This window comes from Miscanthus floridulus, chromosome 7, assembly GCF_019320115.1.
Source record: "Miscanthus floridulus cultivar M001 chromosome 7, ASM1932011v1, whole genome shotgun sequence".
Lineage (NCBI taxonomy): Eukaryota > Viridiplantae > Streptophyta > Magnoliopsida > Poales > Poaceae > Miscanthus > Miscanthus floridulus.
In genome coordinates, this window is record NC_089586.1 from 94,847,268 (window position 1) to 94,871,862 (window position 24,595).

Consider the following 24,595-nt stretch of genomic DNA (forward strand, 5'->3'; position numbering starts at 1 on the left):
CTCTTCTCCTAAACAAAAGTTGATGATAAAACATGGATCGGTGATAATGCTAGGGAAAAATAACTTCACAAATACTTGCAGCGCTATATCTATTTGTGAAGTAACATGTTATTTAACATGGATGGATGATAATGGTAGGTAAAAAACAATAAAACATGTGATTTAACACCAAAAATTTCATGTAGACACACCAAGAAATATTTGTCGGCACATCTCCATAAGAGCATCCATCTGGTCCGAGTAAAAATGGTAAGAACGAGTCTATCGGTAAAAGTTTATGTCGACACCACTTATAACAACTAAACCAAGGAGTCGTATTGTAGCAACACAAAAGAAGATCACTACATTGGGGTGTGGTATAGTGTTTATCACTCGTTTTCTTGAACTACATATATATGGTTAGAAACTAATATTAGCTAGGCTATAATGCACATTTGGTTTTGATTTTGATTTTTTTTTCTGTCCATGCAAACAACAAATCAGTTCTGAGTTATGAGAGGACGATGGTTTCTCATTCGGTTGACCAACTCAGTCCAAATCGAGGGAACACACATTTGTAAAGACGACCGTCCTCAAAAAGCGTCTTTTTAGGTACGGTTGTCTTAAAAGAACCACCCCTAGAAATGAACACGTTTCTAAAGGCGGTTTTTTTTAATGAAACCGTCCCTGAAAATTAATTTCCAGCAACAGTCATGAAGTTACGGTGTCTTCCACGAAGGTTAGAGACGGCGTGCTAAGAAAACCGCCCCTATTAATTAAAAAAGGAAGGCGTTTATAAAAATCGTTTCTATATTGGTGGCCGCACAACTAAACACAACCCACCACGAGATAGATGATTAGAGAGACACATGGTGAGCAACATCTCTTGACTAGAGGACACCAAACGAACGCGACTCGTGTGTGAACTAAGATTGAAAATATAGCTAAAAACAATACGTGACGCAATACCTTCTTCTCATGTAGCAGGTAATAACATCTGTCCTATTTTGCCAGACATTTCGGTAAGCTTTTGCCAGTGTTGTGAATAACTTGCTGGGCCTTTATTTCAACCTCCCAATGGCCGGACCATAAAGCTGTTTTGTTCCCCCAAAATTGATTCAGGCGCATGCAGATTTATGATTGTGAGGACACATGCCCCCACTCCTCCCCCAAGAAAAAAAAGGAATGATACGTACTGTACGTATTTTACATCCACAATAATCAATTAGTATATACTTAATAATTTAGAAAACAAAGGATTTCCCAATTAATTTACATTTGATTTTTCACGTTCACAATGAACCTTGTCAAGCTCCTCGCAGCATTTCAAACCCAATCTAATATCTACTTGCCAAACCCTATGTGTATTAAACAATTAATAAATTTAATTGATCCAGTAATAACAATAATGTACGTATTCTCCTTCAGGGCTTGTTCGGTTATCACCGATATGCTTCCTAGAATAAATCCTAGCTGGATTACTTCTCTAATTTGTATAAGCTTTCATCAATTCACGGGGAATCCAGACTAACCAAACAGGCCTCGAGAGGACGGTGTTCGGGCGATGTTGCACAATCAGCTAGCTCCACACTTGAGGAAACTCCATTCCTCCACCACCAAGGCTGGCCATGTCGTCAAAGCCGCCCATGTCAAAGTATCCAAACCCGTACTCACCGCCGGCGACTCCCCTCATCATGGCGCCAAACCCTGGCAACGCGGCGCCGGCGTCGTCTCGCGTGATGAAGCCGTGGTGGTGGTGATCGTCGACGACCGTGCCGCCGTAATACTGTGGAAGCACGGCCGGCACCACCTCCTGCTGCGGCGCAAATGCGAGGCCGTAGTAGCCTCCTGACGCCGCGGAATGGTCCGGTGGCTCCGGCATGGCGTGCGACGTGCCGGCGAAGGCGGGCGAGGAGGAGTCGCCGTCTTGGCCGTCTCCGCAGTCGCCTTTCGTCTTCTGGAATACCCTGCACAGCACCCAGTCCTCCTGCACGCACACACGGGGGCAGCAATACAGGGTGTGTTTAGTTCGTGAAATTTGAAAATTTGGTTACGGTAGTATTTTCGTTTTTATTTAGTAATTAGTGTTTAATTATGGACTGATTATGCTCAAAACGTTCATCTTATGATTTTCAACTAAACTATACAATTAGTTTTTTTTTCGTCTACATTTAATGCTCCATGCACGTATCGCAAGATCCGATATGATGACTACTATAGCATTTTTAGAAACTAAACACAGCCATAATTGTCAATTTGCCACTGTTCATACTTGAGAGAAATGCTGGCACTTTATAAATTGGTCGATATAGAACTTTACGATGTGTACGTACTATGTACTAGTGTTCTTACATGAAAGGTGATATCGGTGTGTTTGGTTTCTATGCGTTCCTAAAATTTCTGTCACATCGAATATTTAGATACATGCATAGAGTATTAAATATAAATTAATTAAAAAACTAATTACACAACTTACGACTAATTTGCAAGACGAATCTTTTAAGCCTAATTAGTTTATGATTTGACAACGTTGTGCTACAGTAAATATATGCTAATGATAGATTAATTATGCTTAAAAAATCATTAGACAAACTAAACTTCATCTATGTAATTAGTTTTATAATTAATCTATATTTAATATTTTTTATTAGTATCTAAACATTCGATATGATATGAATTTTAGAAGCGACTAAAAAATCAACTTGTACTCGTCTGTAGCTAGAGACCGCTAGTGCTAGGCGCCTACGCCTAGGCCACGAGGGAGCAATGATAGATCAAGAATGTACGACTAGGAGTATGCACCAATTATTGTGCGGCGCAGGGGAAGGGGAGGCCGGGAGCAGGCACTCAAATATGGGGCATGTTTAGTTCCCCAGTTCCAGAATTTAGTACTATACAAAAAAAAAAGATTTACTGTTATATTAAACTTGTGGTATATATATGGAGTACTAAATGTTGACAAAATTCAAAACTAATTGTTGTACTTTGCAAGACGAACGTTTTGAGCCTAATTAGACAACAATCGGATAATTGTTACCAAATAAAAACAAAACAGTACTGTAGCTACAGTACCGCTAGAAAATCCGGCGCGGCCGATTCGGTGGCCATCTAAGGCCAGGTTTAGTTCCTCCATTTTTCAGAATTTGGCACTATGTAAAAAGAAGATTCCCCATCACATCAAATTTGTGGTACATGCATGGAGTACTAAATGTTGACGAAATCAAAAACTAATTGCACAGTTTGGTTGTACTCTACGAGACGAACGTTTTGAGCCTAATTAGTCAACGATTAAACAATTATTACCAAATAAAAACAAAACGCTACAGTGCATGAACAGCATCGCCGAATCCGACGGCGCCGAATCGGCCTCCAACTAAACACGGCCTAAACATGGCCATGGCTGGTCCACTCTCTGCCCTGCTCCTGCTTTTTACACTCCTCGTACGTACAACGTGTCTGCGCCGCCTGTGCGTGACATGACCAATTTATCTGCACGTCTGTGCTGGTCGAGGACGTCCGTCCTTGCGCTGATGCTTTGCAGTCGCACAACGCGCACGGCGCACAGGAACTGGATCACCCGTGCCCGATGTTCCTGGGCCACCTTGTCCTTGTGGAGGAGCAGGCATATACGTAGGAATGAAAGCGGTATAGATATTTTTCGACCGTATTTGAAACCGAATTTGTTTAGAGGGATTGAGATCTATTCGTATCCGAGTCCGGATATCCAACATCCGATACCGTATCCGTATCTGAATACTCAAATCGCATATTTATGATGTCGATATCCAATCGTATCCTATCCGACATAGTTGACACTATCCGTATTCGAATCCAAATCCGGATAAAAATATGAAAACAAATGTAATATTGGTGATATCCGTTCATATCTGATCCATTTTCATCCCTACATATATGCACGCTGGTTGCTCGTCGACTAATAGTACTGTTACTACAGAGACTACCGAGTGGCAGTTGTAAATTCAGTTGGACCGAGCTCGGCTGTTTAGGTTTGGAGGAAGAAACGACAACTGCACAACCCAGGCCCGCTTGAATTCACAATCGGTGCTATTGACAGCTGGGATCATGCATGTAACCAGTAACCATATACTGTATACTGGATAGGCCGAATTCTCGGCCCATCAAGATATAATAAGTGGGTCGGGAACATAGCACGTCGCAGGACGTCTATTAGATGGAGACAAGAGAGTTTCTCAAAAAAAAAAAAGGATGGAGACAAGAGCAGACGTTTCTTCACGTGTTGGTGTTTTGCATGCTAATTAAGTCGACGACGCACGCAATTCATGAATGATTGTGAGTTACTTAAGCTTGTGTCACTGTCTTCCCCGTCCGCGTGTACTTGCGCAGCACCTAATGTGAGGTCCTTGTACTGGCCACCTAGCTAGTTCCAGTACGTTCACCACCCGTGGTTCACGGGGCGGATCCGCTTGCTTGCTCAGCTAATCATTTAATTGTTCAGTGCACCAAGCTTTTCTTTCTTTTGATAGTTACTAGTACCAGACAATAATGAAACATTCTAGATTTTTTTAGAGAGGGCTTCTTAGGCCTTGTTTAGTTCCTCCCCGTAGAATTTACTTCCTATATCATCAAATGTTTGTTCCTCACCGTAGATTTTACTTCCTGTATCATCGAATGTTTGGACACATACACGGAGTATTAAATATAGACAAAAAAAATAACTAATTGCACAGTTTGCAACTAATTTACGAGATGAATCTTTTAAGTATAACTAGTCTATGATTTGACAATGTGACGCTACAGTACACACATGCGCTAATGACGGATTAATTAGGCTTAATAAATTCGTATCGCGGATTACTGACGGATTCTGTAATTTATTTTTTTATTAGTATCTGAACACCTCGTACGACACCCCATATGACAGTTGATGTGACACATCAAAACTTTACGCCCTGGATTTAAACAAAGGTCTTATCGTAGAAACCAGTCAATTATATTGATTAGTACGTTGCTGGACTACTGGGAGTAACTTAACCTGTGTAACTTACGTGTAGCAATATTGTGCGTGTTACGTAAAATGCACGACGTACATACATACCCTGGGTGGCGAATGCGGGGCGTCGAGGCGGAACTCGTGCATGACCCAGCCGGACTTGACGCCGCTGGGGGCCCGGCCCCGGTAGAAGACGAGCGTCTTGCGCATGCCGACGACGGCGCCGCTGCTGCGCACCTCGCGGTCCTTGCCCGTGGCCTTCCAGTAGCCCGTCTTGGTGGCGCGGTTGGTGCGCGACCCCGTCGCGTACTTGCGGTCCCGGAAGCTGAAGAAGTACCACTCGGTGGCCGTCAGCTTCGCCACCTCTGCAGGCACGTAAGCGCAGATGGATCGATGGATCGTATCGACGCAGGCAGCAGATATCAGATAAACCCCAGTTAAACGACGCCAGATTCTTGGACGGATATATCGATCGAGCTAGTATTAATAACATTGACTGACCTGGGAGCTCCCACGGCTCGCGCGCGTGCAGGTCGACCTCCACGAGCGTCCCCTGCGCGATGCGCTGGTTGGCCACCTTCTTGTGGAGGTAGTGGCACACCAGCTCCTCGTCGCTGGGGTAGAACCTGAACCCCGGTGGCAACGTCGACTCGATCTCCCTCAATGCCATGGATCGGTCGATCCCTGCTAGCTGCAAGCCTGGAGATCGATCGATCGACTGCTCGATCGGGGCAGCTAGCAATAATCACCTATGTATCGATCGATCAAGACCGCATTCAGTACACAGTCTGATCGACCTGTCTCTGATGATTCTATTCTCCGAAGGAGGAACCAAGTGTGCGTGGGTGTGTGACCGGAGTTGGTTGCGAGAGAACTCCGTTATATAGAGAGGAGGCTACGTTTTTCGCTCCGCTGGCTGCAGCCAACCAACTCCGGTACTACTCTGTAAAAGTCATGGGTGCGTACGTTTTTCAGCTCTCCGATCCGGCCGGAAAGGCCGGCCGTGGCGTGCGGTCGTTTTACGTGCGTGCATGCTTCCGGGGGGAGGCAATGCAAAGCAGGCTGCTAGCTGCAAATTAATGGCGCGGGAACAGGGGATCATCGCCATCTATCAGCTTGATTGAGGTCGTTAATTAGCTATGGCTGGCTAGCGGGTAGCTAGCTAGCTAGCTAGCTAGGTCGCGTACGAGGCGAATGTGACGTGCGCGAGGTCGTACACGCCGGATGGAGACGTCCATTTCAGCTAGCTCGCCTAGCCTCATGTGTGTTCCGTTCGTGTATGTATGCATCGTGGACGACGGGCGGAACGGGGTTCAAGCGGCTTAATTGAGTCATCAACATCATGCAGGAATTTCAAGCACTGTATGAGATGGTCCGATCCGGGGAAAACGAATCATAAGCGTCGTCGGCTGATGCGTGTGCCAGTGTGTTAGATGCTGCGCCTTAGCTAGCTAGCCTTGTGTAGTGTAACATGTGGTTATGAGAGGGTTTAGGTACCGTGTACTCATCTATATACCCTCACTAAAGAGGGGTAGAGTTTTCATGGTAATTAAACAGTGCAATTTTCATCATAACTAGCATCCATCAATTCGTGAGACATATAATAATAAAAGTTTGTCGATAAGTTTACTACCTACAACTAATCAAAATAATTTATCTTTGCTCTTTATCTCTATACTCATTTTATGATGCAATTAATATCCATACAAAAATTAGAAAAAAAAAATCTTACGTGCCCGTGACATAAAACCAAATCCCTTATTTCCCACCTAAAAACATAACTTTCATATATGTCATTGGTGTTAAACTATAATTCGTTCCATTCCAAGAAAATTGCCTAAGTAAGCATATGAATATTCAGATTTTAGTATTGCTCCTACTAGCCACCCCAAAACACAGAGGTGGTCAACACTCAACAATGATGAGTAGATGGGCAGCTCGGCGTGGAAGGAGGTGGTAGAGATGGACATCTGCTTTCGAGGACTGGATGGTGTGGGCTGCTAGGCTATCGGCTATATGGTTTGCTTTAAGGCCTATTTGGTTCTCTCCTAGGTGGAGCTGCCTGGCCCTGGCAGCACTCCCAGACGTCCGATTTTGGTCGCCTGGGGCTAGGATCGCATGCTTGGCAGGCAGCTGCCCGAGAGGCCGTGAACCAAACAGGCCCTTAGTGTGTGTGGCTGATGTAAGCCGCGCTGTTGTTGTCTACTACTACTTGGTGCCCTAGCTGGCTACTGCTTGGTTGCGATTGTGGCAACGATTGTCAAGGGTAAGCCTGCTAGACAGTCCTCACATAACCTAGGTCTCAAGTGAATAGATCGTTCTAAAGTTCCAGTGTTTGCATGCTAGTACAATATATAATTTACATGTGCTAGGAATGAAAATGGGCCGGGTCGACCCATTGGGTAGTTGATTTGACCCACAAGAAAAAGCAGGCCACAGGGTCATAGGGGCTGACCACAAAGTCTAAAATGGACCAATAGGGCCGAAACAATTCACTCAATGCGTAATATGTATTCACTCAATTGTCATATAACAATGTTTTTAAAATTTACATCAACTAAGAGGATAGGCAAATTGGTCCTTTTGATGTCTATAGAGATTACATAAAGGGAAAATTTCCTATATGCCATTGGCTAAAACTTGTATCCCCGATCTGCCACCTAAAAACTCAAATCCTATCAATGCTATCTATAAATTTTAATCTATTCCACGACATACTAATCCGAAAGATAAGTTATTTGGGCTATTTTGACACAAGAAGATGAAGGAAAAGAACATGTTATCACATACACTGGTCATAGTCTTCATGATCCCGAGACAAGGTATACACATGTTGAGAAATTATGCTTATCGTTATACTACGCTTGTACTAAATTGAGACATTACTTGCTATCTAGTACTTGTGTGGTTACTTGCCAATGTTATTAAATACATGTTGTGTGGGGAACCGCCGCATTAATCCACCCAAATCGAGTGTCGACCACTTGACCCCTCAATTTAAGCAAACCAACAACGAGGCCCACAAGAGCACATGTAGCAACTCCTCTTCAGGATCAGCTCGAGAGAGAGAATACATCACAACAGTGCATAGATCACATTACAAGTTTAAAGCATTAAAGTTTACAAGTCTTGGTTCACACACTTAGTTCATCACACAATCACACATTGCAATCTACATCGAAGTCTAGCAAAAATCTTTTAACATAACATAGTTCATGATAACAGATACATGGGTGTGCCACAGCCATGTATCTATGGAACACAAGACCCTTCACCACTCCTGATCCGGCGAGGGGTCGAGAGCATAGAAGTATCCATGCAGGGGACTACAGTACCTGCAAAACTTAAGATCACACAGGGTGAGTACTCGAGTGTACTCCGCGGGACTTACCAAATATAATAAACAAGGATTATGCATTTGGGTAGTAGCAAGGAATGCGTAACATTGCATAAAAGCATTTATACTGTAAAGTAAAGGTGATCTATGACATAGCAGTTATTAAGCATAGCATAGGTAATCAAGTTAAGCATTAACAAGCGAGAACTCGATCTTCCACGAGTTCTGATCTCCAAGCCCAACTCTAGTCCTTATCAAGAAGTAGAACTTATTGCTTTCAATGTTTTATACTCTGAAGAGGAGTACAAGTTAACCCCACTCGGAACAAGGGATATCGCCCATAAGACTTGTCGATACAGAAGGGATATCTCGATGCCTCAACCTTTCCCTAACCTGGCTAAGATGTTCGATGAAAGGTTCGGCTATGATGCCCGGTTAATGTCCCAGACATTCCCGACCGATGCCATCCCCCTTGCTAGTTTCACGGATAATATGGTCACAATCAATTACTTGGCTTGTCACCCCCATTGGCAACAAGTGGTGTGTATAGTTTTATGTTCATACTCACTACCATGGATACACGGTCCTTAACCGGTAAGCAAGCTATGTCATCCAAGAATCCCCATCTTACCATGACCATGCCCCCTGCCGACCAATGTTCATACCATTCCCAAGTGGAACTAGTGTTGATCCCTTCCCAAAGTGTTGCTTAGTGGGTTATCAACCTATCATCATGTGAGTAATGAGAAACCTATCATTAGCTCGACTTCTAAGATCTAAGCATACTAAGCATGGTTTGTTAAATAAGACATGTATGGTTGATTGGTATGGTAATATCTGGATAAGGCTTGACATAGGTAATTCCCTTCCTGGTTCACTAGTCATATGGTAACATAGCAATGTAGTAGATATACATAGTTCATTATGCATTTGTAAAGCATAGGGATGCATAGGGGCCTGCCATGAACGTCATTGCTAGGCTCGGCGACTTCTTCCTCCTGAGGCTCCTCTATAGGTTCTTCGAGAATTGGGTCACCTATACATGTATGATGCTTGATGAGTGAACTGCATAAAGTACATGCTGATGCTATGTAATGATTCTTAGTTGTTTATGCTTTAGTGACACATGAGTGAGTGCGTAGTCAGATAAGGGTTATCTGTTGACTAGTAACCATCGGATAGTCCGGCGTGGTTGTCGGACGGTCTGGTGGTTACTGGGACTTAGTGGGATATTGGCTCTCTAGATCCATCGGACTCTCCGAACTAGGATCGGACCCTCCGGTATGAAGTCTGTGCTCTCGAGAATCTCTCTATGTAAGAGGTGATCCTATCAGAAGGTTTCATGGCGAATCATCTGTCAGATCAGGTCTTTAGAGTGTTGTGGGCTACTAAGGGTTCAAGCTCTATCGGATACTCCGCGCGAGTGATGGACCATCCATAGGAACCAGCTGCTCTCAAGTTTCTAGTTTATAATTCAGCGGACACTCTAGAATATAGACGGACACTCCGTTGTACCAAAACTGTGATCTAGGTTCTCTGGACACTCTTCTGTCTCAGGCGTATAACTCATCGGACGGTCCGGTGTAGTGACAGACACTCCAGTGGGTTATAGACGTGTTCTATGCAGGTGAGCAGTAAGACATTCAGTATTGACGGACACTCTGCTGGTGACGTCAGACCCTCCATCGATACTGACAGTGAACACCTCATAGTAACTCGAGATCCAAATCTTCACCCATGGTGCTTGCATGTGTAAACCATCTTTGGGATGGACTACTAGGGTGATATAGAACATATCTAGCTAGTTAGTTCTAACTACAATGGGTGTAAACTAACTCTAGGCCACAAATCGATGTTTCCTAAGTTTTGGCTCCTAAAGACACAATCTTAGGGTTGGCTTGGTTAGATCCTTACCAAGGGCTGCAAACACAAGGTACCAAGCTCTCTAAGAAGATGGAGCAGCTAGAGCTCCTCCTTGGTAACTCGAAACCTTCTTCTTCTTGCCTCCTTCTCCTAGATTTTTATGGCAAGGGTGATTGGGCTCCTCCCCCTTCTAACCCCTACCTCTTGTGGACGATGGCCTCTAGGTGATCTCCACGGCCATCTCTTGCTTCTTCCAAGCTTCAATCCCTTCTCCCTTCTCCTTTCCTTCTCCTCTTCCTTGCTTGAGTGTGAGAGAGAGTAGAGAGATGAACTAGAGAGAGAGTGGGAGTGTAAGAGTGAGTGAGTGAGCTGGTGGATTCTCCTCCTTGGTGTGTCCACTAGATGGACAGCTGTGGTGAGGTGTGGGACCTAGTGATTCATAAAGTAACACCTCACATTTCTACATGGGACGATCCTATCGGACAATCTGTCATGACGGTAGACTCTCCGGTGGTGTCAGGTTACTGACTGACGGCGTGTTAGTGAACTGGCGGATAACCCGATAGTACTGGTGGATTCTCTGTCAATTCTACATTGAGTAGTTTAATGCAACATTCAATTTCTAACTATTTGATTTCAAATTTAAAGATGCTCATGATGCTGATGCTCCCTTAGAAAAATAGGTTTTGTGCAATCAAGGGAGAAAAATTAAGATAAAATAGGTTTTAATCCCCTTCTTGCGATACTAAGGACTTAATACTCATTCCCATACTAAAACTCATTCGAAGCTAATACCTTGGCTCAAATAGGTGAGGATACTCCCTCATCTTGTCCTCTATCTCCCAAGTGGTTTCTTCGGTTGAATGGCGACTCTATTGCACTTTCACCATCTTGATGGTTTTTGTTCTAGTCTTTCTCTCCAAAAAGTCAAGGATAGCAATTGGATACTCTCCATAGCTCAAATCCTTGTTGATGTCAATATCTTGCAAATTGACCTCTTCTTCGGGTTCCTTCAAACATTTCCTCAACTGAGATACATGGAAAACATTTTATACTCCCAAAAGCGATCGGGCAAGGCTAGTGCATAAGCAACCTTCCCTCTCTTATCATAGATCCGAAACAGACCAGTATATCTTGGGGCAATTTTCCCTTCTCTTGAAACCTTTGGGTGCCCTTAAATGGTGTAACTTTCAAATATACATATTCTCCAACTTTATACTCCGCATGCCTTCTATGGTCATCGACATAAGCCTTGTATCTATTTTGTGCGGCTTCTAAAGCGATCTTTATTTGCTTAACCTTCTCCTCGACTTCATTCACCTTCTTATTTCTATATAACCTTCTTTCTCCAACTTCAAACCAATTGAGTGGTGTCATACAATCTCTGCCATATAGGGCTTTGTATGGACTCATGTTGATGCTGGCCTGATAACTATTGTTGTAGGCAAATTGGGCAAACGGTAAACAAGTGTCCCAACTAGAGTTATATATTAGGGTACAAGCTCTCAACATATCCTCTAGAATTATGTTAACTCTCTCTATTTGACTTTTGGTCTGTGGGTGATATGATATGCTAAACAACAATGTGGTTCCCATTGCCTTATGCAACTCATCCCAAAATTGAGACGTGAATTGCGGACCTCTATCTGAAACTATTGTTTTGGGAACTCCAAGCAAACAAACAAGCCGAGCTAGATACAATTCCACATACTTGAAAACTGGACAAGTGACCTTGATTGGTAAGAAGTGTGCTGACTTTGTGAGTCGGTCAACAATCACCCAAATGGAATCATATCCACTCGATGTCTTTGGTAAACCAGAGATAAAGTCCATGGTAATGTCTTCCCATTTCCAAGCTGGTATGGGAAAAGGTTGGAGAGTTCCGGCCGGATTGAGATGCTCAGCCTTCACTCTACAACAAACATCGCACTTAGCTACAAACCTTGCAATATCCTGTTTCAAACCCTTCCACTAAAATCTCTTCCTCACATCTCTATACATCTTGTTGATTCCAGGGTGGATAGAGAAAAGTGACTCATGAGCTTCGTCTAGGATCTGCTTCTTTAGATGTTTCTGGTTAGGTACTACAAGTCTTTTTCCAAACCACAAGGTATTCGAGTGGTCCAACTGAAAACTCTTATACTTTGGATCGTCCATCTTCTCTTTAATGGTAACTAGATCATCATCAAGTTGTTGTCCCGCCTTAATGTCCCACAACAAGTGAGAAGTCTCTTGCAACATGGACAAGGAACCTTCAGCTACTTGGGATACATTCATCCTCTGCATATCTCGACATAGTGAAGCCATATTTCTCTCCACTAGGGTACAACCACAATTGGCCTTTCTACTTAAGGCATTGGCTACTACATTCGCCTTTCCCGGGTGGTATTGGATATTCAAATCGTAATCCTTGATCAACTCCAACCACCTCCTCTGCCTCATATTAAGCTCTGACTGGGTAAGAAAATATCTCAAGCTCTTGTGGTCAGTATAAATGGTGTAGGGCTGACCAAACAAGTAATGTCTCTAGATTTTCAGTGCATGAACTACCGCTGCTAACTCAAGATCATGAGTAGGATAGTTCATTTCTAAAGGCTTCAATTATCTAGATGCATGGGCTACGACATGCCCTTCCTGCATAAGCACACAACCCAATCCAACATTGGATGCATCACAATATACTTCAAAAGGTTTAGTGATGTCGGGTTGGACTAGCACAGGAGTTGTAACTAGCTTTTGCTTCAGAATCTAGAAAGCTTCCTCTCTTTCTTCCGTCCAAACATACGGTTCATCTTTCTTAGTGAGTTCAGTCAAGGGCTTCATAGTCTTAGAGAAGTCTGGCATGAATCGATGATAGTAACCCGCCAATCCAAGAAAGCCTTGAACTTCCTTCACCGTAGTGGGAGTAACCCATTCCACTACATCCTTGATCTTACTTGGGTCCACGGAGATTCTGTTATGAGATAAGATATGTCCTAAAAACGAAACCTCGATGAGCCAAAACTCACACTAGCTAAACTTATCATACAATCTGTGCTCTCTCAGCTTTTGTAACACAACTCTCAAGTGTTTCACATGATCTTCTTCAGTCTTTGAATATACTAAGATATCATCGATGAAGATAATCACGAACACATCCAATTCTTCAAAGAAGATGGAATTCATGAGATACATGAAGTATGCTAGGGCATTAGTCAATCCAAAGGACATAACTATGTACTCATAGGAACCATACCGCGTAGAAAATGCAATCTTTGGTATATCCCCTTCTCGGATTCAAATTTGATGGTATCCCAACCACAAATCAATCTTGGAGAAGAATTTGGGTCCATTGACTTGGTCAAACAAAATATCAATTCTCAGGAGTGGGTGCTTGTTCTTAATGGTCCTCACATTGAGTGGCTGGTAGTCTATCACCATTCTTAGACTATGGTCCTTCTAGGTCTCAAACAAGGCTGGACATCCCCACAGAGAATAACTAGGTCTAATGTAACCCTTCTCCAACAAACTCATCAATTGTTTCTTCATCTCTTCCAACTCAGGGGGTGCCATTTTGTATGGAGGTTTAGACATTGGCGTGGTTCCAGGTTCTAATTGGATGAGAAATTCTACATCTCTCTTTGGGGGCATTCCCGTTAACTCTTCTAGAAACACATTGAGAAACTCACATACGACTGGTACTAGCTCAACACCTTTTGACAATTTGGTTTTGGTTCTCAAACTATTCAAAGCAACCTGTTGACTCTGAGAAGCATAAAGGGTAACTGACTTTCCTGAAGGGTGGTGGATCTCTATGGATCTAGGTACACATCAAATGACACACTGATGTTTAACCATCCACTTCATTCCCAAAATAACATCCACATCATTCCCTAGTTTGAGAACAATTAGGTTGGCTAGAAACTCCAAACCTCCTATCTCAATCCGAGCTCATGTAACTAATTGGTTAGACTCATGCATGATCCTAGGGGCACTAATCCGAAATCCCCTCCCAAACTCCATAGTTGGAAACTTATTATCCTGGGCAAAACCTTCATGAACGAATGAATGAGATGCACCGGAATCAAACAACAGTCTAGCTGAAATGGAGTTGATGGGTAATGTACCAATGATCACACCATCATCCACTTGAGCTTCTTCTGTGGTCATGAAGTGTAGCTGTGCATTCTTCTTGGGCACATTGCCGATGCGCTTGGGCGCTATGGCTCAAAGTGCGACTTGCGGCTGTTGCTTGGTTGGGCATTCATGAGCCAAGTGGCCAAAACCACCACACTCGAAACACGCTTTGGTTGCTATGACAAATTGCTTGGCTGCCTACTACTGGCGCTGCTGGGGTGAACGTGTCTGTATCCACACAGGACGCGGTGCTGCATAGCCTTGAATTCTTGGTGGGGTTCGGCCGGTCTTCTGCCTAATGGATGAATCCTGTCCATAGCTGGTGTTGTACGGTCCTCTCCTATGGCTATCCTTGTCCATTGCCTTCCTCTTGGTCTCCGCCTTGATAGTAGCATTCACCATCTCAATGAAAGTGCGAGTTGGTACATTGCATAACTTGTCCTGCATCATTGGGCTAAGACCGTGCTCATACCTCACTTTCTTAGCCTTATCGATAGCAACCTCATTTGGAGCATATTGGGCTAGCTCATTATAACGCCCTAGAGTCCAAACGGCTCAGATCCACTCTGCACGCTGAGCAAACCACACCTACCACCATCCCACTTACGCTTTTGTCCTCGCTTCGTGTAAAAGGATTAACCCGGGGATAGTGGGATGGACACTCTAGAAGCCTTATATGTTGGTCTATCCCACCTTTAACAACCAAGGTGGGACTAAACTCTCCACAATATCTCATTAACTTGCATATGGGCCACTATGGGCCAAATTCCAAACTAGGCCGGATGTCACATACACCCCCCCTCAAAGGAACCGATGTCCTCATCGGCCCAACACACCCACAACCGGGCAAACAATGACTAGGAACGTTCCCTCTTAGCACACGCATCCGTGCACCCAGTGCCAGCACATGTGCCATGCCGTGCGCCCCGCAGGGCCTACACGCGCAATGAACCCCATGTCTACGCCCCTGGCCCGCATGCGCCCGTGGCCATGAAGGTTGGCTCTGATACCATTTGTAATGCCCTAGAGTCCAAACGGCTCAGATCCACTCTACACACTGAGTGAACCACACCTACCACCATCCCACTTACGCTTTCGTCCTCGCTTCGCGTAAAAGGATTAACCCGAGGATAGTGGGATGGACACTCTAGAAGCCTTATATGTTGGTCTATCCCACCTTTAACAACCAAGGTGGGACTAAACTCTCCACAATATCTCATTAACTTGCATATGGGCCAAATTCCAAACTGGGCCGGATGTCACACTCATTGAACTTATGAGTGTACTCCACTACCGCCATCTCTCCCTAAACCAAGTTGTGAAACTCAGCAGCCTTGATGAGCATGTCTCCCTCGAGTATGAAGAACCCATGGAACACCTCCTTGAACTACTGCCATGTGAGCTGCGCATTTGGCTGCAAACGAGCCCGATAGTCGTGCCACCAATTGCCAGCGACTTCTGGAAGCTGGTGCGCGGCAAAGTGGACCTTCTCATTATCATCACACTAGACAAGAGTGAACTTCTACTCCATAGTCTTCAGCCAATGATCAACTGCCATTGGATCCTTAGCTCTAGAAAAGATGGGTGGTTTGGTTCGCATGAAACCATGATACCCACAAAGCAGTTGTGGTTGAGCTCCATGCTGATTGGCTTGCATGTTCTCCAAGAGCTGCGCCATTCTTCCCATCACTTGTTGAGTTGCCTGATGATGGGCTTCATCCCTCTGAAGTATATTCACCCATGTTGGCTGTAGCAGAACTGACCAATTTATAAGAGCACAAGTATAATGGCAGCCCGCAAGCGGTCACACTGTCATACTTGAGCCCATATAAACTCGGTAGTCCATCGAGTACCACGAAGGGTCTCGATTAACCATCAACATACAACCAAGATCGTACATGATTCAACATACATGTCACAAGTTACATAAAGTTCACAAATACAGTTCATCCATCAGAGTACGAATTTAGGTTATTACAAACCAAGTGTCGGTGTTTCGAGTAAACACCAACTAGAAAATTTGTATTTATTGTGCGTTGGGCCTGGATGGTGTGCTAAAAGACACAAGGTTTATACTGGTTTGAGCAGAATGTCGCTATGTCCAGTTTGTGGCTGCTGCTCGTGTTATTAGCACGGAAAGGTTCATAGTAGGTGGTATAAACGGTCGAGAGAGGGACAGGTCCCATGTCTCTGATGGAACGGTTGAAAGGGCATTGAGAGTTTGGTTGCTGCTCAGCTGTGTGTTATGTGATGTGTTGTGTGCTCAATTGATCCCCCTCCTTAGTGGGGTGCCCTGCCTAGCGTCCCTTTTATAGACTAAGGGGGAGCAGGGATTACAGACATGAGAAAGAAGAAAAACCAGAGGCTAAGAAGGTCCTTCTAAGGTGTTGGGTCTTCCTTTTCCTCTGAGCGAGCCCCGCTAACACGACAGATGGTGCAAGGGATAGCATGTTCGCTGATCCTGATAGGGCCGTGTTCTGGCTTCATTCAGCAAGCAGTCACGTCCCATCCTATCTCGGTAGGTGGCACGATGCACCAGGGTGCTGAACCACGACACTATGAGGAGCAGACGGCGTAGAGGCCTCATGCTCACTACTATAGATGATATGAGTTTCCTCCTGGACCATAGCGGTTGTCGTATGTTTCCGTCAGGATTCAGGTCTGAGGGCAAATGCCAGCGCCCATAACACTATAAGACAAATGTTGGCGCCCACAACACCGTTTGGGTTCTGACATGCCTGGAAGGGCTTAAAGTGCTCGTCTGGTCATATCTTGATGGTACTTTTCCACAGGCATGCAGGGTATGGTCCTTGGTACTATGGTTGACTTGAGTGTCCTACCTTATCTGTACGTGTAGTTATGAAGGAGCAGCGCACAGACGTCGGGCGAAGCGGAGCCAGCCCTCGGACGTCAGGCGAGGCGGAGCCTGCCCTTGGACATTGGGCAAGGCAGAGCCAGCCCTAGGACATCAGGCAAAGCAGAGCCAGCCCTCAGACATCAGGCGAGGCGGAGCCTACCCTCAGATGTCGGGCGAGGCGGAGCCAGCCCCCAGACGTCGGGCGAGGTGGAGCCAGCCCTCGGACATCGGGCGAGGCGGAACCTGCTCTCGGATGTTAGGCGAGGCGGAGCCAGCCCTCGGACATCGGGCGAAGCAGAGCCAGGCCCCAAATGTTGGGCGAGGCGAAGCCTGCCCTCAGACGTTGGGCGAAGTGGAGCCAGCCCCGGACATCGGGCAAGGCAAAGTCTGCCCCTAGACGTCGGGCAAGGCAGAGTCTGCCCCTAGATGTGGGGCAAGGCGGAGCCAGCCCTCGGATGTCGGGTGAGGTGGAGTCTGCCCCTAGACGTCGAGCGAGGCACAGTATGCCCCCAGACGTCAGGCGAGGCAGAGTCTGCCCCTAGACATCGAGTGAGGCAAAGTCTGCCCTCAGACGTTGGGCGAGGCGGAGCCAACCTTTGGGGGTCAGACGAAATAGAGTTAACCCTTGGTCGTCAGACAAGAGGTGTAGTCGCGTTCTTGCCTATTTAGAAGCATCAACGTTTGATGGTTATTAGCTCCTCCTCCTTGGGTACCCTAGTATGTGGTCCCTGACAGTAGCCCCCGAGCCCCTAGGTGATTTGTACAGAATCGCCCGGGGGTGATTTGTCTTGCCAGAGGGTGCGCGTGAGCGCACCCAATAGGTGTAGCCCCTAAGCCCCTAGGTGATTCTGATAGAATCGCCTGGGGTGATTCGGACCCTTCACGGGTATGGCTGTGAGTTTTGGTGGTTTGTTGACCGGATAGCGTAAATAGGACCCTGGTGTCCCATTTGCGGGGACTCGTCTAAGGTCAGCCCGGCTGAGACTCGATTGTGGGCCAAGACTCTCGTGAAGCTTTATGCGCCTAAGTTTTGGCCAATCATGGGCCCATCCTTCTGTCATAAGGGTGCCTTGGGATGGCTTTTGAAACCATTAATGGGCCCGCCCTAAAACACCTAGACCCAACCGAGCTGGAAGAACTCTTTTTGACCTGTATCCTTTTGCTGGTAAGGAGTCCTGATCTACCCGGAGAGGCAAAACGTCCGACGTGATTTTGGAGAGAAAGGATAGGGATTGGAGGCGCATATCCCACGTGGTGACGTGGTGGCAAATCATGGCATGCGTGGAGATTTAGGTGGACGGTTGCCTTCCTCACATTCGTCGCCCCTATAAAACCAAACGGTTTACCCCTAGGGTTTCGTACATTGCCTCCTTGCCTTTGTATCTACAACCTCCGCCGCCAATCGCCTAAGCCTCCCGCATCCACATCTCAGCCACTGTCAAGTTTGCATCCACCCTCCCCAATCATTCAATGGAGCCATGGTGCAAATCTGACATCACCCTTCAGTGCATGGAGGGCCTCGTTCACTGCGGCCTTCTTTGCGCATGGACTACCGCCGAGGAGTGGTGGCTGCCCAGTGACAAAGATGTGCCATCGCCGCCCGACAGGTATGTTGTATCCTTCGCTCACTTCCATGAGCGGGGATTCGCCACCCCCGCCCATAAGTTTCTTCGGGGCTTGCTGCACTACTACAAGGTGGAGCTGTAGCATCTAAATCCCAATGGGATCCAACACATTGTGGCGTTCGTCGCCCTATGTGAGGGGTTCCATGGGATTAGTCCCCACTTCGACCTGTGGTGGTACTTCTTCGCCGTCACCCTCCTGAAGAAGCAGGAGCTAAACGTGCCGATGTGATGCGCTGGCATTCAACTCCACAACAACTAGGTCAATGAGTACCCGTCAATGTGTCTGTCGACCTCCAACAAGGGGTGGCATTCGCATTGGTTTTACGTTAGGAATGACACAGTTGCCCCCTTGCCGGAGTTCACCGGGCACCTCATTGAAGAGGTCCTAGAATCGTGGAGGAGGTGGGGGTCTCGGAGAAAGACAAAAAGAAAATCTAGGACCATCTCACCACCATCCGCATCCTAAAAGAGAGGGGTGTGAAGGGATCGGGGATCATCGGTGCCTACCACACGTGGAGGGTGGCGCCGTTGATGAGGCGCGTGCTTCCCCTACACATGATGGCGCCTAGGGTGTCCCTCGATGGGATGGCGCTCGCCGAGGGAGCGCTCTCCCCCTCCTTCAGGTGGAGAGCAATGAGCATGATCTCCTACACGCTGCCGTCGTGGTGGTCTTCGATGACTTGGAGGTGGCATGGCCAAAGGGAACCAGCTCGCTTGCGGCCTCTGCTGCTATAGATATCATGGCGCTAGTGCGCCAGCTCGAGAGGGAGGCTCTTCGCTCCAGGATTACCCAAGCCTTCACCATCGCCTGCTCCCATTATGCCGAGAGTATCGACTTGGAGACAATGAGCCTTGGCTTCGCGCTTGGCTATGAAGCCTCTGAGCTGGACGAAATAGAGAAGGAGGTGGCTCCTGTCGTGCGGAATCTGGCGGACAAGATTGAATAGATAGTTCTCCCCCAGAGGGGATAGTTAGTCGAATGGGTCTGATAGATATTATTTGTAATCTGTGGACAAGTGTCGGCTCTTTTGTATCTTAAAATAGATTCATAATTTTGTTTCATTTAAATAAATTCGTAATTTCATTTCGTTGAGTTTGTTTTCTTCTTTTTTGCAATCGAAAAAGGGGGTCATGCAATCTGACCCTTCCGTTCATTAAGACCATAGGGCCCGAGGTATGTAAGAGGGAAACTTCAATTATGCTGGTGAGCAAAGTTACCGTAGTCGTCGGGCGTGGGTTTTTTGCAATCTAACCAGGCACGCTCGGTTATTCGTTCCCACCAACCTTGCTACTAACCTTAACGTGAGAAAGAGGTCCAATGCAGTGACTGTTTCAAAAAAGGGTGTTTTATACCTTTATCAGCCCCTGAGTGAGATTTGACCCCTTGTGGTTGTTGGGGTCAGATGTTACTGAAGACCAAAGAGAGGATAGCGAAACTACTCTTGTACTAGCACGTACCCCTTTCTTAGGATTTTAGCTATTGTTCTACGACCGTACATTAGGTCTCCTTGTAAGTCCAACTTTCCTCGAGCCCTCATGCGTAGCAGAGGTTTAGTCAAGGGTCGGCTCATTTTTGTGATCGTTGCCCCATCCACGGTTTCCGCAACCAGAGGGGTTGAGTTAGCATCACTTGCCTCAATGGCTCGAGTGACGCGCTTGGTGAGCTCTCTAACGGGGACGTTCAGACGAAATCCAGTTCTATCACCTATGATGGGATCGGCAAAGCCCTCATGGGCATTCCATTGCTCCTTAACCCACCTTCCAACAGATTCCCCCTCAATGCGGATTCTATGGGCTCGGCTAGAGGCTAGGATCGAACGAGAAGGTTGAGATGGCCTTATCCGCTTTTAAGCAGGACGGGCACAAGCCACCAAGGCTCATCTGCTTTTTCCCCCTGGCTCTTTGTTTGACATGAGGTAGCCTCAGGCCTTCCATGATCCAGCCTTCGAACCTTGGCCTTTCGATCTAGGATCGGGCGGCTCGAGCCCCCGAGCCAGTTGGGGTTCGGTAGGGGTCGGCAGTGCTTCGTGCATCACCCCGTCCTTGGCTTCCGCAACCAGAGGGGCTGAGCTAATGACACTGGCCTCGATGGCTTGAGTGTCATGCTCAATGAGATCACTAACAGGCATGTTCGAGTGGAATCTGTGTCTGTCATCCGCTGATGGGGTTGGTTGAGCCCTCATGTGGCATTTCACTATTTCTTAACCCGCCCCCTAGTAGATGCTCGAGCCATTCGATAGGCTTGGGTGGCCCGTTGGCCTCTCCTCGATGGAGATTCTGTGGGTTTGGCTTGAGGTTAGAATCAAACGAGAATGGTCAAGATGTCCCTGTCCGCTTCTGAGCGCGGTCGGGCAAGGCCGCTAGGACTCATCTCGGTTTTTCTCCCCTGGCTTTGTTTGACGCGAGGTGGACTCGAGCCCTTCATGAGCTGGCCTTTGAACCTCAGTCTATTGCCATTCATATCGAACGAGATGAGTACCAGTTCGTGATGCAATGTGAAGTGTTGCGATGCAGCAATTGTATGTGCAATGTTTGGATGTACGGGATGATTGAATGAATGAGCATAAAGAAATAGCGGGGGTCGGTAACGTTACCTCGACATCATGAGTGATGGGTTCTGGGAGCTCTTACCGGATATGTCCATGCGGGGTTCGGGTCCGACGTTCATGACGGGGCCAGTGTAAACTGCACGAGCATCCCGGTTTTCCATTTTCGTCTCTCGGCAGTGATCCGAGCCGTTCGATCGGTTTGGGCGACTTGATAACCTTTTCTTGATGGAAATTATGCAAAGTAGGCCCCTCTGAACCCTTCTCAAGAAGGTGGATGGTAAAGCTTGGAGTGCGGGGACAAAGACTTCGATTACCATGGTGAACAAAAATGTCATAGCCGCCGGGGCATAGGGTTCTAGCGGTTCACCCAGTTTTACTCAAAGCTTATGCCCGCACATTGCGCCTCCAATTTTTAAACGTAAGGAGGGGTCGGGCAATGAGAAATGTCTAGCGAGTAGACTCTCTTGCTAGCCCCCAAGCAATGTCCGATCCCCTACCGTTGCTGGGGTTGGAGGCTCGGTGACGAATTTAATATGTAATGTAAGCAAGTAAGGGCGCTTATCTCTCGGTTGCAGTTTTGAACCGTTCGATCAACCCATTTCTCGGTAGTGGCCAAGCCATCCGGTCGACTTGTGTCTCCTGTTGATACAAGATTTTCCTGTGGGAGTAGAGGATGAGAGTATCCCGCATGAGAATTTAGTTGGGCAGATAAGATAAGTGGTGAACTTGTGCAAAAACAGACAAGTTCTTTGTTATAGCAGATAGCTTTTTTGCTCTTCTCCCTCTTTTTGCAAAAGGGGTTTAGGTTGCAAAAGAGGTTTAGTGCATTTTGACCCTTCCCATAGTTAAGGTCATAAAATCTTGGAGTGCGGGTGAGCTAGCTCTGATCATGCTGGTGACCAAAGGCGCCATAGCCGTTGGGGCATAGGTGCCTCGCAGTACGCCTAGTTTTACTCAGAGCTTGTTCCTGAACTTCTAGCTCTTAGGATTTACTGTGAGAAAGGAGGGCAGGCACAAAAATGTTCGTAGGATAAATGTACTCATACCAACCCCCAGGTGAGGCCCGACCCCTCGCATTTGTAGGGGTCGGACGTCACAAAAGATCGGGGATTTCAATGACAAAACTGATAAGAGAAAGTATGCGTTTATTTAGGGGTAAAAGCGACGTAGCTGCTCGCGATGTTCTAGGCATTGGTGAAGACCTTACCGTCGATGGTTTTCAGCTCATAGGTGCCTGGCCAGAGTACTTCTACGACGATGTACGGCCCCTTCTAGGGTGGGGAGAGCTTGTGGCAGTCCTTGTTGCTCTACACGAGGTGGAGAACTAGGTCCCCGACATTGAAGGCTCAGTCCCACACCCGTTGGCTGTGGTACCATGCAACGCCTGCTGGTACTTGGCCGAGCGAAGGAGGGCAATGTTGTGAGCTTCATCCAGCTAGTCCATGGCGTCCTCATGGGATGCCTTGGCTCCCTGTTCGTCGTACGCCCTGATCCTTGGCGCTCCATAATCGAGGTCGGTTGGGAGGACGGCCTCGGAACCATAGACCATGAAGAAGGGCGTGTAGCCGATGGCTTGACTGGGGTTGTCCTTAGGCTCCAGAGTACCATGGGGAGCTCGGTGACCCACCGTATGCCAAACTTGTTCAACCGGTTGAAGATCCTGGGCTTGAGGCCCTGTAGGACCATGCCGTTTGCACGCTCGACCTGCCCATTTGTTCGGGGGTGCGCGACGGCGGCCCAATCGACCCAGATGTGGTATTTTTATCGCAGAATCGAAGGAACTTTTTCTGGTGAATTGCATACCATTGTCCGTGATGATGGAGTTTGGAACTCCAAAGCGATGGACAATGTCGAGAAAGAATAGCATGGTTTGCTCGGATTTGATCGTGGAGATCGGCTGAGCTTCTATCCACTTTGTAAACTTGTCTATGGTGATAAGCAAGTGGGTGTAGCCCTCGGGCGCCTTCTTTAGAGGTCCAACCAAATCGAGCCCCCAGACCATGAATGGCCACATGATGGGGATCATCTAGAGTGATTGGGCCAGGAGGTGAGTCTGTTGGGTATAGTACTGGCACCCTTCGTAGGTATGCATGATCTACTCGGCGTCAGCTACTGCAGTGGGCCAATAGAAACCCTGTCAAAATGTGTTTCTGACCAGGGTTCTAGGTGTAGCATGGTGACCACAGATCCCACCATGGATATCGCTCAGCAAACGCTTCCCCTATTCGATGGGGATGCAGCACTACAGGATCCTAGTGTGGCTTCGCTTATAGAGTTTGCCCTCCACAAGAACAAAGGACTTGGTGCGATGTGTGAGCCATCGAACTTCCGTCTTGTCCATCGGCAGTGTGTCACAAAGGAGGTAGTTGAGGTAGAGTACCCTCCAGTCGACTAGAGGTTCGAGCTCTGTTGCTGGGTCTTCTTCGAGCCCCATGACTTTGGGGCCAGACCGAGTCGATGGTCGGTCAGCCCCCGAGGCCAAATCAAGGGGGCCATCATCGGCCTATTCTGACCCCTCATAGCAGACCAAGGGCTTGTGTTGGTCATTGGCGAAGACACCTATTGGCACCAGCTCTTGGCCGGATGCCGCCTTCGTAAGTGCATCAGCCGTCTTGTTGAGGCACCTCAGGATGTGATTGAGCTTGAGGCCGTCGAACTTGTCTTTGAGTTGTTGGACTTCTCAGTAGTATGCAACCATCTTGGCATCGTGGCGTCTTGACTCCTTCATGACTTAATCAACGACTAGCTGGGAGTCTCCCCGAACGTCGAGACGTTGGACGCCCAACTCGATGGTAATGCATAGGCCATTGACGAGCACCTCATATTCAGACACATTATTTGTGGAGGGGAAATGGAGATGAACTATGTACCTCATGCATACCCCGAGGGGTGACATGAACACCAGCCCTGCGCTGGCACCCTTCTTCATCAGTGATCCATCAAAGTACATCATCCAGTACTCTTGATCGACGACCGTAGGTGGCATTTGGACTTCGGTTCATTCCGTGATGAAACCAGCTAACACCTAGGACTTGATGGTCATCCGAGGGGCATACATAATGCCTTGATCCATTAGCTTGAGTGCCCATTTCACGGTTCTCCCCGTGGAATCCTGACTTTGGACGACCTCACCAAGGGGGAAGAATGTCACAACCGTTACCGGGTGTGATTCGAAGTAGTGGCGTAGCATCCTCTTTGTGATGAGGACGGTGTATAGGAGCTTCTAGATTTGGGGGTAGCGGGTCTTTGAGTTGGATAGTACCTTGCTAATGAAGTACACATGGTGCTGTACTTTGA

General features: G+C 46.9%; 1 protein-coding gene across 1 annotated transcript; it reads right to left on the minus strand.

The window, feature by feature from the left end:
• Positions 1-1,290: 1,290 nt before the first annotated feature.
• LOC136463862 (NAC domain-containing protein 100-like) lies at positions 1,291-5,919 on the minus strand. Its single transcript, XM_066462838.1, has 3 exons — positions 5,453-5,919; positions 5,057-5,316; positions 1,291-1,966 (listed from the first exon to the last, which is right to left on the minus strand). The coding sequence occupies exons 1-3, from the start codon at positions 5,619-5,621 to the stop codon at positions 1,559-1,561; spliced, it is 837 nt and encodes a 278-aa protein (XP_066318935.1). The 5' UTR covers positions 5,622-5,919; the 3' UTR covers positions 1,291-1,558.
• Between the last annotated feature and the right edge of the window lie 18,676 nt (positions 5,920-24,595).

Bases quoted from the DNA above. Each gene is read 5' to 3' on its own strand.
- LOC136463862 (XM_066462838.1), bottom strand. From the start codon at position 5,621: ATGGCATTGAGGGAGATCGAGTCGACGTTGCCACCGGGGTTCAGGTTC. The intron at 5,317-5,452 runs GTCAGTCAATGT...ACGTGCCTGCAG, and splicing joins CGAGCCGTGGGAGCTCCCAG to AGGTGGCGAAGCTGACGGCC. The intron at 1,967-5,056 runs GTATGTATGTAC...GTGTGCGTGCAG, and splicing joins CCCCGCATTCGCCACCCAGG to GAGGACTGGGTGCTGTGCAG.